General features: G+C 39.6%; 1 protein-coding gene across 5 annotated transcripts; it reads right to left on the bottom strand.

Annotated features, from left to right (window-relative positions):
• Positions 1–314: 314 nt before the first annotated feature.
• Positions 315–12,930, bottom strand: LOC5566806 (RING finger and CHY zinc finger domain-containing protein 1). 5 transcript variants are annotated; one of them, XM_021846878.1, is made up of 9 exons: positions 12,682–12,905; positions 12,172–12,450; positions 11,411–12,075; positions 3,162–3,323; positions 2,924–3,082; positions 2,732–2,854; positions 2,511–2,666; positions 2,324–2,444; positions 315–2,253 (listed from the first exon to the last, which is right to left on the bottom strand). In XM_021846878.1, the coding sequence occupies exons 3-9, from the start codon at positions 11,504–11,506 to the stop codon at positions 1,949–1,951; spliced, it is 1,122 nt and encodes a 373-aa protein (XP_021702570.1). In that variant the 5' UTR covers positions 11,507–12,075; positions 12,172–12,450; positions 12,682–12,905; the 3' UTR covers positions 315–1,948. The 5 variants fall into 5 exon arrangements, with proteins under 5 accessions (XP_021702570.1, XP_021702571.1, XP_021702568.1 ...); XM_021846879.1 differs by having other exon boundaries at positions 11,411–12,017; XM_021846876.1 differs by having other exon boundaries at positions 11,411–12,450.
• Between the last annotated feature and the right edge of the window lie 781 nt (positions 12,931–13,711).

Raw genomic sequence — 13,711 nt, 5'->3', positions numbered from 1 at the left:
CTACAAATTAGTAAGAAGAAGTAGTTTGTACATAGGTTTTGAGTAAATTAGAAACAACCATTTTTCAAAAATCAAAACATATTAAACAAATCAACTAACACATAAACGAAACAATGCAAAAATCATGAAAATTTTGCATGCTGAAAAGCTTTTAAAACTGAATCACTTAAAATTTGAAATACTCAACAGTGTAAAATTAAGAAAAATAAAGAATAGGTATATCATCATATCAAGTAAAATTCGAAGGGGTCATACAAAACAGGAGACAAATGATTTACGGATCTGTGATATTGAGAGAAAGAAAAGCCAAACAATCAGGGTAATTCACATAACGCTTTTATTGGAGAATATCATACTTGTTGATGATTATTTCCATTGTGATGTCACAACATAAATTTGCTACTATTCCTATAAATAACTGTAGCAGCTTACAGAGTCTGACCGTACGTCAGTATGTTTTTCTTATTAGTCTATCATTTGCAGACGATTCCTTCAAGAATCTACACGATCGCTTAGGTTTGGAATTCTAAATGATAAATTATATCCGTTAAAAATCTTGTGTCGCTTGTTTCAATTTGGATTTTTCTTCGGTTCGCAATACTAAGCAGATTTCCTACTTTTAAATTACCATACCTAACTATGCACGACTGCACTGCATTAGTTATTTTCTTTTGATTTAGAAATCGGCCGCTGATACAAAATTTCTGAAAATCCTGCTCCTACATTTTGAAATATTTTCGTCGGTGATGCTTATTTGCGCTGTGATGTGGATAGTTTAGTCTGTTTTAAATGTGAATATTCAAAAACGGTTTAGTGATATTTCGAGACTCATGTAATTGCGGCTCGTACGGCTATGAGAAATTTGTATTACTACGCTTAGAAGATGCTTTCACTTGTGTTTTCTCTTGTGAAAACATTTTAGCTGTATTTCGAGACTCGTGTAGTTGCTGCCCATACGGCTGTAAGAAATTTGTATTTCTACGCTAAAAAGGTTCTATCACTTGTTATTACTACTGCTATACTACATGGAGTCCGGAGGGTTCCGTTGATAATATTACACGTCATAAAAATACTTTATCACATATAATGGAGACTTAAAGCGACTCTAAAAGAAAGTATCGAACACAATGTTTAATGCATTTTATGGGAATAATTATTGGTAGCGATTGATTATTGGAAATTAGGCTCATCAAGTTCTTTGAATAATTGCTATAAAAAAAATAAAACAGTGTGCTACGATCAAATATAAAATAAATCTGTATTCTTTAGGAAATATACAAAAATATAAATATAAAAACACCCACAATCATCGTTGTATAAATATATAGCCACACATACAATGCTAGTCCATCATACATTTAAAATATGAAACACTAGAAGCCCTATTCAAAGCATGCCTTGAAAATACAATCCTATTTTTTACAATTCGTCAACGATTTTGAAAACAAACCCTTGCAAACGCGATTTCTAATATATTGTAAAATACACAATATACAACAAATGTTGAAATTTAATTTAGCACGATCTAGGCGCCACAACCGTAGATTTAAGAGAAACCCATAAAAGTGCAAGATTTTGTTAACGATATCGATTACACGACTATGAAAATAAAAATCTAGTACCTCAAATCAATTTTTTTGGTTGGCTCAATAACGACCAAAATGGTTAAATTAAACATGTCTAAACTTTTCAACAAAATTGTCTGCTAATTACACTCGAACATATGCGCGGTGAAATTGCCCAATATTCTGATCCATACATTAGCTGGAATCGAAACACCCAATGCATGGAATTCATAACGTACAAGACAGCAATATCATCTATAAAATATAAAATAATTGTCTAGTGCAGAACAGAACGAAACTAGCGTCCAAGCTTCGCCAGCTCCGGAAGGGTAGTAGTAGAAAGTAGCCAGAGATGAAGCGATGATTATTTGACCAGCAACGTTTTAAGCTTTTTGATTATTACTATCGCTGCTCCCATTACTGTTGTTGTTGCATGGAGGTTGTTCATTGCTGGAATTGCTACTGGCAGCAGTAGACGGTAAACTAGATGCTGGCGTTTGACTGAAAGCCGCTGATGTTGACGCCATTTCCGAGCCCGAAGATATAGGTGCCGTAGCATGTCCATTGCTATTGCTACTGCTAGAGCTACTAGGGGCAGTTGTAGTTACGGTCAAAAGAGAGGATGATGAGGAAGAACTGCTTGCAACCCCCAAACTGGAGCCACTGCCTTCTCCATTCACTGTCCGAACTGTTGAATTGAAACAAACATTGCATAAAATGATACTTGTTCCAGTGAACTTTTAAATTTTTCGACTTACCTTCACTATTGCTTGTGCATTTATCGGATGAGTCTACACTTTTTGTTTTAGTTCGACACGTATTGTAAGCGCCACAATGACTGCATTTCAATCCGACTACGTGGAATTTTACCGTTGATTCCTAGCAACAGAATTATACATTTACATAAAACCGAAAATATAAAGAAAGTGTGATTAATCCACCTACCTTATGACAATCTTTGCAGAGAATATCCACAATGTAATTTTCATATTCCTTTGGCATAGGTGTTGCAGCCACTTCCGCATCCAAATATTCCCACAATTGATTCATGTCCATCATCGACGTTTGACATGTTGGGCAAGCGTAATGACCCGAAGATAGCTGCAATGAAGAAAGAGAAGTCTTCAGTCAGTAAACGCTTTTTTATTCGGAAAAATAAATCTTACCAATTCTTCGAAACACGTACGATGTAGTAAGTGACCACAGTCCGGAATGTGGCAGGGAATGCGGGATGTATGAATATCGTCTAAACACACAGGACAATTTGATCGTGAGACGTTTTCGACACACTGAAAAACAAACACCGCATATCATTAAACGTTAAATTTTCATGGAAATTGTGAAATTTCAATGCTTACCCTATGACCATCGACCTGTAACTGCATTGGTAGACACATATTGCACACCTTACAGTGGAAAAATCGACCCCTGCCTCCCACTCGACAAATACCACATCCATCGCAGTGATACTGATTTCGATCCTCGTCATCGAATAGATTACACACCAAGCAAGTGTACTGGATAAAGCAAAAAAAACAAGGAATTTTCTGAATAAAAGCCGCTTTTCTTTAGTGTTGGAATCACAAGGCGACTTACCCGTCCAAATCGCACTCCACATTTCTCACATTCGGCCTGAACTCGCTGCCTAGTGTCGCACTCAGTGCAGACTAGTTCTGTTACCGTTTTACGATTGAAGAAGTGAGTCTCGTATTCATCATGACAGTACCGGCACATGTAGAATTTATTGCAGCATGGTGTCTAAAAAGTAAAACAAACGTATGTATGTGGTTTTTACTGAACGAGTGAAATAGGATTGAACGGAAATAAAAAATCAAATGGTTCCATCAAATGGAATTCATCCAGGCAGAATCCAAAAGGATCCTGTCAATCCTTCAGTCCATCCAAGCAGCCCTTTCATCTGTGCTGAACATGTGTCCTACATTTTTATCCAAATTTTTGCTTCTCAAAATAATTAAGTCTATCCTTTTGAGTTATACTGTTAAAATACCGAATAATCTCATTCTATTTGTCCCGTAAAATTCCTACTTCCATATGGTCGGTGTTTAGACAGACCGGACCAAGTGTTTTTTCAATGATATCAGGTAAATGTACCACAAGCATTCTAAATATTAAAATATTTGGATTATTTTCTGCAATAATGCAACTTATTTGTTTGATGATACATCTGTATCAAAATAGCAACAGAAAATTCAGAATTTAGAAGTCCTTAACGTACCTGTGTAACGCCAAAATATCATCCAGTCCAGTTTGTCTGAACACCGACCATATCCTGTCATAGTCACATCTGTCTCAACTCTACCATTTAGTGGGTGCAACAAGTTGGTCTAGGTTCGAAGGAATTTTGCCGAGGACTGTATTCAATGAGAAAGTGTAATTATCGGGTAAGCCAATCGGGAGCACCACAGAAACTCCCAGACTTAAAACCTCAGGGTCGGCACGCTCACCAATACAACTTGCGGTCAAGAAATTCTCGTACTTAAGTTAGTCAACCGCAGAACTCCTTTAAACAATTTATTGGCGGGGTAGCTTCACTCCCACTTTCTTAACTTAATCTAACCTTATGCGGGGCCCCTTACTCGAACAAAAACTATCTCACTGCTTATTTAACCATGCTTTTAACTTGTCCCGAGTCAGGGTCACAACGGGTCAGATTTTACACCTAAGCAGTTAGTTAGTTTCACTACATTGGGTCATTTTCGATACTCATAATATCTAAATAGCAGCGCTACTGTAATAGCATTTATCATTGTAACATCATCGCTGTTTTCATTGCAAAAGTGAGTTTTTTCATTGTAAAACCCATACAATTTTAAAACAGCCGGCGCTAAATTATAGTTCCACCAATCGAGCTGAAATTTTGCACAATTGATGTGGGACCCAAATTGCATAAGCATAAGAATTGATAATCGTACAATTCGTATTTGCTACTCCGCGATTGACAGGAATAATCAAAATTGCACAGTGAACCAACAGAAGTAGCTTGGGAGTAGCATACCATCTTCAATGTACAATTTCGAGGATTCAAACTTAGTAATGTCAATAACGGCGCCGGCCAGAGTAGCTAATGAATAAAGGCCTATGCCGACACCTACAGAGACGAACCGTCCATAGTTTGTTTGATGCACTGATACACTGCGAACTCCGGAGATTTGCGTCAGTCATCCCAGTAGCAACTCGTCAGAACCTCACTCATTCGGTAGTAGCACCGTTGCACCTGTCCACCAAGGAGGTGCGGCTCAAACAGCGTCTGTTCTGGCAATCAGTGGCTGAGTATGAAATGCTGTATCACGTCAGCCATACCTAAGGTGGCAGCCCCACCAACGTGATGTAGGTATTGCGACCCTGGTAAGGTAGCATATTGAATTTCTTACCTACCACGAAAAATGGAGAAAGGGGAAATAACGAACGATATTTTCGGCAACCGATCTGGCAGCGAAATAAGGACTATGATCTATGGCAGCGAAATAAGAAATATGACTCTGGAAACTCGGTACCTGGAATGTCAGGACGCTAAATGCACCCGGACGAGTGAGCCTTTTGGCTCGTGAATTGCAGAAGGTTGGAGTGAGCGTGGCTGCTATTCAGGAAATAAGATGGCCTAGAACTGGAGAACGTGAATTCAGGGTGGTGGATTCCGTCGCCCACACAGCTTTCAAATACAACATCTACCATAGTGGCAGCGATAAGGCAGAGCATGGTGTCGGATTCATAGTGATCGGGAAACAATGAAGCGAGTTATGAGGTGGAAACCGATAAATGAACGAATCTGCGTATTGAGGATACGGGGAAAATTCTTCAACTACAGTCTAATCAACATCTATGCGCCGACAAACGATAAACCCGACGACACGAAGGATGCGTTTTATGATTGTTATGAGTGCCCAAAACATTACGTAAAAGTTGTTATCGGGGATGCCAACGCTCAGGTCGGAAGAGAAGATTTTTTACGCCCAATAATTGGTACGGAGAGCCTTCACTCCGCCACCAATGACAACGGCCTAAGACTAATAACTTTCGCTGCAGCTAGAGGGATGGCCATCAGCAGCACCTACTTTGCACGCAAAGCCATTCGAACGCACACCTGGATGCACCCAAATGGCGAGCTCTGCAATCAAATAGACCACGTTTTGGTGGGCGGCCGGCATTTCTCGGATGTATCGACGTGAGGACCTTCAGATGTCCAAACATCGACTCTGATCACTATCTCGTTGTTAGTAAAATTCGTGCACGGTTGTCTACCGTGGCGAACACAAGAACACAGCGACCGTTGCGTTTCAATATCCAGCGCTTATCAACAGAAGGTGTACACACTCAATCTGGTCGGTAAAAATAAGTGGGTTTATGAACTACCGAAAAAGTCAGTAAACTAAAAAATATATGTCAGAAATCGAAAAACAGAGACTTTTCACTGAAATTTTGCAGAGAGCTTTCTTTTTATATCATACATCGATCAAAAATAAAACATGGTGAAATTTGCTGTTCAATTAAGCGTGGCGACAGTTTTCATTTTACTGACTTTTTCGGTAGTTCCAAAACCCAGTAAAATTTTACCGACCCCAGTAATTTAATCTAAGTGTGTAGCAGACGAGTACAGCCGGAAGCTTGATGACCAGATAAGGGGATACAACGTAGGTGACAACCTCAACAATCTGTGGGAGTCTATCCACGGTGCGATGAGCACAGCAGCGCGAGAGGTGATAGGTACTGCCAGGGTGGCCAGTGAATTTCTGATTTCAAATTCCCGGTTTTCTCCCGGTTATTTCCCGGGATTTTAAAAATTTTCCCAATCGTAAATAATGGATAAAAATCCTTATTTTGAAAAAAAAAACGAAACAGATAATTTGAAAACTGTAAAATCTGACCTGTAGAATTGGTCATTTGCCATTTTTCGATTTTTCAAACAACCGATTGTAATAAAGTCTTTTCAACATGTGGTTCCTCAAGCGATTAATAACAACGTTTTTCAGACTAAGTTTGAATTCAAGGGGCTTGTTGCCATTCTGATGTTATAGCTCAGTGCCTGTAGGCTTATTTTTGTATTATTAAGTAGTAAATTGTACTTCAGAACATATTTTTCATATTTTCTGGTAGGTTCAAAAATTAAAAAAATTAACAAAGGCGATGATTGAAGCAAGAATTCAACAATTCATACCTAGTCTAAAGCAGACAAAAAATGCTCTGCAAACTTCTACATTATGTTAAAATCTACAAACTTTTTCAGAGCACATATTGTTTTATATGAGTTCTAATGACTTTTGTACGGTACACCATACTGAGTTATAAAATGTCAATATTTATGTATGACTACAATAACTTTTCAAGTCTTAAAAAAATCGATTCAGGTTATTTCTGAAAAATATTGTAAGTATCGGTCAGCCAATCGGAAGCGTCTTAGAGACTCCCCGACTCAACTGCCTCAGGGTCGGCACGCTTACCTTAATTTACCGCGGACAGGGAATCTTCGCACTAGAATATAGGAAACCCCAAGCACTTCACTGGTCAAAACTCCTACTTTTATTCCTTCACAAACGCAGTTTTATTTGGGCTACAACCTTCTCTCTATCCACTTCTTTTCTACACTTTCATCCCACTTTCTTACTGACTAATCTGACCTGTTAGGGGCCCCTTCTTCTCGCAGCTACCACCAAACTCCTTCTTCACGACCTAGTATAGGCCTTCGGCCACGTCTGGCCACGCTCTTCTCGGGTTGGCTTGGGGACTTCGGCTGCAACTTGCTGGGACCCTCCTACGCGTCCTAGGCTACCGATTTGGTGACGGATCGGTCTTCGGCTAATAACGATACCGGAAAGTACCCAGAATTGGGCTCTAGGACGTCTTAGGGCGGTAATAGAAATGTGATGGTTTCTATACCAAAAACGGCGGGGTCCTGGTGTCCACTTTCCGCTATCTTCTTCCTTACACAACTCTTTGTCTGCTTTCCACTTAACTTTTTGAATTATAGCTTAACGACTAGCTTCTTCAGCTGTATCCGGACAAGAGAACGACCAGTAATTTATTTTCGACCGTGAGGTTCTTGACCTAGGTCGTCGGTCATTCCCCTTTACCATTCGGATTTTCAACGATGGCCCCCATTTCGCCACCCCTCATGGCCGCCCGAACGTTATGCTACCAGACATCTGGTGGTGGGTTTTGGGAGCTCGGTGGGTGGTAGCCTGCATGGTTACGGTAATTTGAAATACTACTGCCCTAGTTGTATGCCTAGTGCTACTGGGGAAAAACCTAGACAACTACTACGAATATTTCCTGTCGTTTTAACGTACAAACAAAATACTAAATCACCTTAACACTAGCAAATGACAAATCAAACACTTACAATATTCACACAAGAACAACGCTAGCAAAGAAATTGACTAACTGGAAATTTAAAAAAAAATCCTGAATGGGACATTGTAGGGAAAATAACTACTTGGTCACTTGGCATGGATTTTTTTTCTCGGCCGAATTGTCTGAAACTTTGCAATAATAAGTAGTTCAATACGACGCATATTGTGGCCGAATATGAGCTCAGTAGCTTTTCAAAATCAAAAAAAAAATGAAAAGTGCCAAGAATGTGAACCGGCTCCCTACCCGACTGATTTCATATCCAGTTCAAATCTAAAGATTAATGTTAATTTTAGTTGCTTAATATACGATTATGATATCAATAATTTTTTTTGATGAAATCAGTTGATTATACTTGAGATCCTCAAGCAAACCTCTTTTCCAGCAGCAAGGACATGGCCAAGGTATTTCTCGGCCATACACCAATATGAAGGATTTTCCCGGTAGTAATTGAAATTCCCGTATATTTCCCGGTTTTCTCCCGGTGATATGAAATTCCCGCATATTTCCCGGTTTTCCCGATTTCCCGGTTCGCTGGTCACCCTGTACTGCTCAGAGACGACCCAGAAATGCTTGGTTTGATGAGGGGTGCCAGAATGTGACGGATGAGAAGAATATTGCCAGAAGCCGGATGTTAGTGTCTGGTACCCGGCAGAATAGAGAGCGGTACAAGGAAGCTAGAGCAGCCGGGAAACGAATTCACTGCAGAAAGAAAAAGCAGTATGAAGAAGATATCATTACTGAGGCGCAAAACAGCATGGAACAAAATGATATGCGGAGATTTTACGAAACTGTCAATGGCGTACGGAGAAAAACAGCGTCGTCTCCCGTGCTAATAATGACCGTGAAGGTAACTTGCTGACATACAAAATCTTGGTGGCTGCTAGATGGAAAGAACACTTCGAGCAATTGTTAAACGGAGAGAACACGAGCGCGTCTGAAAACAGATTAACTCTTTCCCGCCCATGGTGTCTGTAGAGCACTAAAACTTTCAACCTTTGTGTCTTTAAAAATAACGAACAAAATTAAATTGTTTTCACGCTACTTCATAATTACACATCTCCTCTTTCACAACAATGACTTATTTTAGGGATGCCAACACATTTAACATGTTGTTCTTCGAAAAATGGGATGGGTTTACCGATCGATAAATATTAAATGATTTCGAAGCCTGATTAACAAAGAAAGTTAATCCCCAAGGTAGAAATAAAAATATTTTCCAATAGTTTTACTCTTTGTTGGAGCTAATATATGATCAAAAATGCACAAGTTTGTTTAGCAATCATTGAATTTGATGGAATTTGTATGGTGCACATATGCACCACTGTTTTACACGAATGCCGGAAACACGATAAGCAAAAATAATATTCAGTATAAAACCCGGACGAGGCCGTCGGCTTCGTGGTAGGCTGCGCACACGTTGGCTTTTTGCAGTTGAAGAGGACTTAACCCTTTCTTTCCCACAGCTTTGTTCGACAATTTAACTATCAAAATGGCGATTCTAAAAAAGTGCTTGAACAAAAGTTGTTCCAAGTAAGCTATATCTTCTTCTTTCTGGCGTTACGTCCCCACTGGGACAGAGCCTGCTTCTCAGCTTAGTGTTTTCTTATGAGCACTTCCACAGTTATTAACTGAGAGCTTACTATGCCAATGACCATTTTTGCATGTGTATATCGTGTGGCAGGTACGAAGATACTCTATGCCCAGGGAAGTCGAGAAAATTTCCAACCCGAAAAGATCCTCGACCGGTGGGATTCGAACCCACGACCCTCAGCTTGGTCTTGCTGAATAGCTGCGCGTTTACCGCTACGGCTATCTGGACCCCCAGTTTTTCTCAATATTTTAAGTAAGCTATATGTATTATTCAAAACCACAATAAAAAAAAGATTGTTTTTCAGTAGTTAGTTGATTTTTTTCAATAGTTTGACCCTTAGGTCACTTATTTCGATGTTTGATAAGACAAATGAGCGTATAAATTTATTCCAATTATTATTGAGGTATTCGTACCAATTCGGTTTAGCCCGCGTTCGTTGAAAATCGGTGGATCACCTGTGCTACCATGGGAAAGAGAGGGTTAAGGGCACTTAACGTTCAGGGCGACTTGAAGCGATTGGCTCAGGACCGAGCCCAGTGGAGAATTATTCATTCGGCGTAGATTCAATGTAGCGGATTGTAGCCCATCAAGTAAGTAAGTGCTACCTTCGAAATACCTCCAAAAACTACCACAGTACATCCTGCAGCACCTACAGCAAGGTCTATTCGAATTCAGCTCAACTAAGACGAAGTGTATTAGTACATGGAGTCTTTCTCTGGAACAAACATCCGCTGGAGACACGGATGAAGCATACAGTGCAAAGTTTAAAACAATTTCTGTAATGTAACAAACATTGCCTTAAGACGCTAATCTCACTTGATATTGTTCAAGATTTCCTAAAGTTGAACATTTGCTTCTCCTTGGCCTCACCTAAGCATAAAATATAAAAGTTTTACGTATTCTTTAATAAACTATTAAACTATTAATTATGTTGAGCTTTCTTGGAAATAGCCCTATACGAATTACTTTAAAAACTCTGGAATAAACCTATGTGGATATTCTCGAAAACACTCCTTTCTTATAAAGATCTCCTATAGTGGCAGCTCTAGTTAGTTGAAAAATTTCTGGAGGAAAACTCGGGGTCTCTGGGAAATTTTCCCATGTAACTCTTGTGGAAATTAATCAATGGATTCCTGGAGCAAATTATGGAAACATTTTTCTAAACATTCCTATAAAAATCGCTGAAACAATTCCTTCGAGAATTGGTGGAGGAAGACCTACAGAAATACCTGGAGAGATCCTTGGAAGAGTCCCTGAAGGTAATCCACAAAAAACTAGGTTCTTACCACTTCAGTTGTCGTGCTGTTGTATTTTGCATAACAGTGGTGAAAAAACCTCGCTTATCGTACACAGCATCAGCGTGGTCGTTCTAACGATGGCAAATCGCGCGACGACTGAAGGGTTAAAGAACCTGCGAAATAGGCACATGAGAGTTTCTCTGGAGTCTCTAGAATTATTCACTACGATTAGCTGCATGCAGGATGAAAAAAAGAGGCTTTAGAGACCATTTTGGATAAACTAGGGACTTTAGACACCGTGCATTTAAAATAAACACATTTGGGAGACTTGCATTAAAAGAGACTGACGTAAAACAAGACCTGCTACCAGTACTGCACTCTGTAAGATTTTTCATAAAAGCTGCCAACGTTACCACAGCGCTAAGGAAGACTTGCAAATTCTTTTTGGAGCCCTTTGAAAATAATCTTAGTAGTGGCATCCTTCGTCACACCATTAAATGTTAAATTTTAAAGTTTTCCGCGCAGTCAAATACCTAGTAAAATGTTGCCGAACTTAGTAATTTAGTCTAGTCAAGTGTGAGTATATAACAAGTAACGGAGTTTACTCAAAACGGAGTGTCAAAACAAAGAAAAAGCAAATAATCACTTACCACAAATTTCGCACGTCGTTTATAATGTGCACATCCGACCCGTTTCTCCCCGTCTTCCTGCTTCTCCTTGGGCTTTTTCTGCTCCGTTGAAGCCATTGGTGGTAGTTCCTCGTCCGGCTGCGAATCCACTTCCTGTGTTGAGTCACTTGATCGCCCCAAAATGTTGGTACGAATTTCGCCAACGGTTTGTCACGCGTACAGCTCTTGTAGGTAGCAGGAGCCCAGCAAGCCAACAGAAAAAAATCTCTTCTTCACTCGACCCCTAAAACAGGTTTCTCCCCACAACAATTCAACATCTTAGGTGTAGCTTCTTATAACCGAACGATGGTGGGTAGAATTTAGCACACAATATTCTGACTGCTTATATCGCCTACGTCATCACCGCACCACATTGACACTTGATCCGATCATATGCATAGCTCCGAATTTTTGCGCATTGACTTCCTAAGTTGCGATATTACAGCTTCTTTCGTCTGGAACTATACTCTGTCTTCACATGGGAAGTTTCCAAATTGCGCACCTTTCACTTGCAGATCACTATTGATTTTAGTAACGTTTGAATTTTGGCAGCAGAAAATTGTCCTTTCCCGTGTTATTTTCACAATATCTAGATTATTAAAATGAAGGAATCATAAATCCTGTCCAAATACGGAGCTTGAACCAACCTTCGAATAGTTCACGCAAGTATGTCATAAAAAATAAAAGTTAAAAAAAAATAGAAAGTGAAATTTTTTAGCATTTCGTCGTCTCTTTGCTCTCACTTTGCACTGGCTGTTTGGTGTTGTGTCTGTCGCTTCTTTCTGTTGTGCTTCTTCGCTTTGTTTCACATCGCACTTTTTGCTTCTCAGAGATGCTTCCTTCACTTTCAGACACTGCTTTCAGCTGCTGCTGCTGCCACTTGACTACCGTTGCCAGTGGGCTGCTGAGATGGGAGAAAACGTCGCGTAAGATCTTTCGTAAACGGATGTGTGGTGAAGCGAAAGGGTTTCCTTGCCAACCGATTTGCTTCCAGAAAAGGTTGTGTTGTTTAGGAACGGAATCTGTCACAAAATGAAATAATTAAACATGCAATAAATTTTTCAAGAATCTTTACATTTCAAAATTTAAAATTAGGTGAAAATCAATTTGAAGGAACGTCACTTTTTATAAAACACATCCCCTAAAAGGTTGATGTGTCTCATGTCTAGCTCTCTCATACGCACACGGGCACACATACACACGCTCACGCACACGCAGTTTGCGAATGAAAATTTTCACTTTCTAGCACCTACCACTGGCAAAGATAAAAACACTAAATTTGCACAGTTCCAACACTTTTCGGAACGTTACCTTTATGCACGCTCAAGAACCAATACTTTTTCCAGACTTTGCAAACATTTCAAGCCGCGATTCGAATGGATTTTCACCGAAAATATTACAGAAAAATGCCAGGAAAAAATTCATACACTCAACACGTTCCGCGAGATCCTGCTGCACACAAACGAGCAATCATTTTGGTCGCGAAAGGAAAGGGAAAAGAAAATCAGCAACTGACAGAAACTCGATTTTGACGTTTTCACTGCACGGCACAGCTCTACAACGTGGGCACAGTAAAAATCGGATGAGTATTTATTAACGAGATTGTTACGATTTTTAGCCCTGGGTTAGTTCATCTCGGGACCAACGGCTTTACTATCACTCGAAATAATCCAAACGTCATTGCTACGTGAAAAATCACGTAGATCATTCCAAATTCATTGTACCTAGTAGAAGCATTAACCTAAGAATGCTAATGTCGCTGCTGTTTGTGTGACCAACATCTAGTTTGCTGCGATGTGACAGCGTGAGTACCGGGGCTCAAAGTGTCAGAGGCCAAAACAAAACATTCTCTGTTGCGTGGGATCGATCAATTAATGAAAAATAACAATTAAAGGTAATAATTAGTTAAATCAATTTTGTGACAACAGCGCCACTAGCGTTCTACTACTATTATTTCTATTTTGTACCTCCACTTCACCTGACCAAGATAAAGATCACTAAGCCATTCATAAGCACCAAACAGTGAAGTGTGATTCGCTGCTGCCAATTAATTTCTTGGCCTATCTTGATGCATGAGGAATTCCTGCAAGGAATCGATCAAGGAAGCGTTTTTTTTTCTGATCGCAGTACGCAGTTAAAAAGAAATGTCACTTCAAATAGGAGTCACTGTAGAAAATTTCTGCAAGAAATCGGCGAGAAATTTCTTTAGCGATTCCTTTTGAGCAGCAAATCAGGCTTGACTCGGTAATTGTTACTGAGGTTACCTATCGCACTTACGTGAAA

The sequence above is a fragment of the Aedes aegypti genome, chromosome 2, assembly GCF_002204515.2.
Source record: "Aedes aegypti strain LVP_AGWG chromosome 2, AaegL5.0 Primary Assembly, whole genome shotgun sequence".
NCBI lineage: Eukaryota > Metazoa > Arthropoda > Insecta > Diptera > Culicidae > Aedes > Aedes aegypti.
The sequence above is the reverse complement of the archived record's forward strand: the minus strand, read 5'-3'. Positions and strand labels throughout refer to the sequence as shown.

What these genes read in the sequence shown, in the direction of transcription:
- LOC5566806 (XM_021846877.1), bottom strand. Translation starts at nt 11,506, where the DNA reads ATGGCTTCAACGGAGCAGAAAAAGCCCAAGGAGAAGCAGGAAGACGGG. An exon ending in AACGACGTGCGAAATTTGTG is followed by an intron (nt 3,324 to 11,410) that starts GTAAGTGATTAT and finishes TTTACTTTTTAG; the next exon opens with ACACCATGCTGCAATAAATT. An exon ending in ATGCACAAGCAATAGTGAAG is followed by an intron (nt 2,254 to 2,323) that starts GTAAGTCGAAAA and finishes TCAATTCAACAG; the next exon opens with TTCGGACAGTGAATGGAGAA.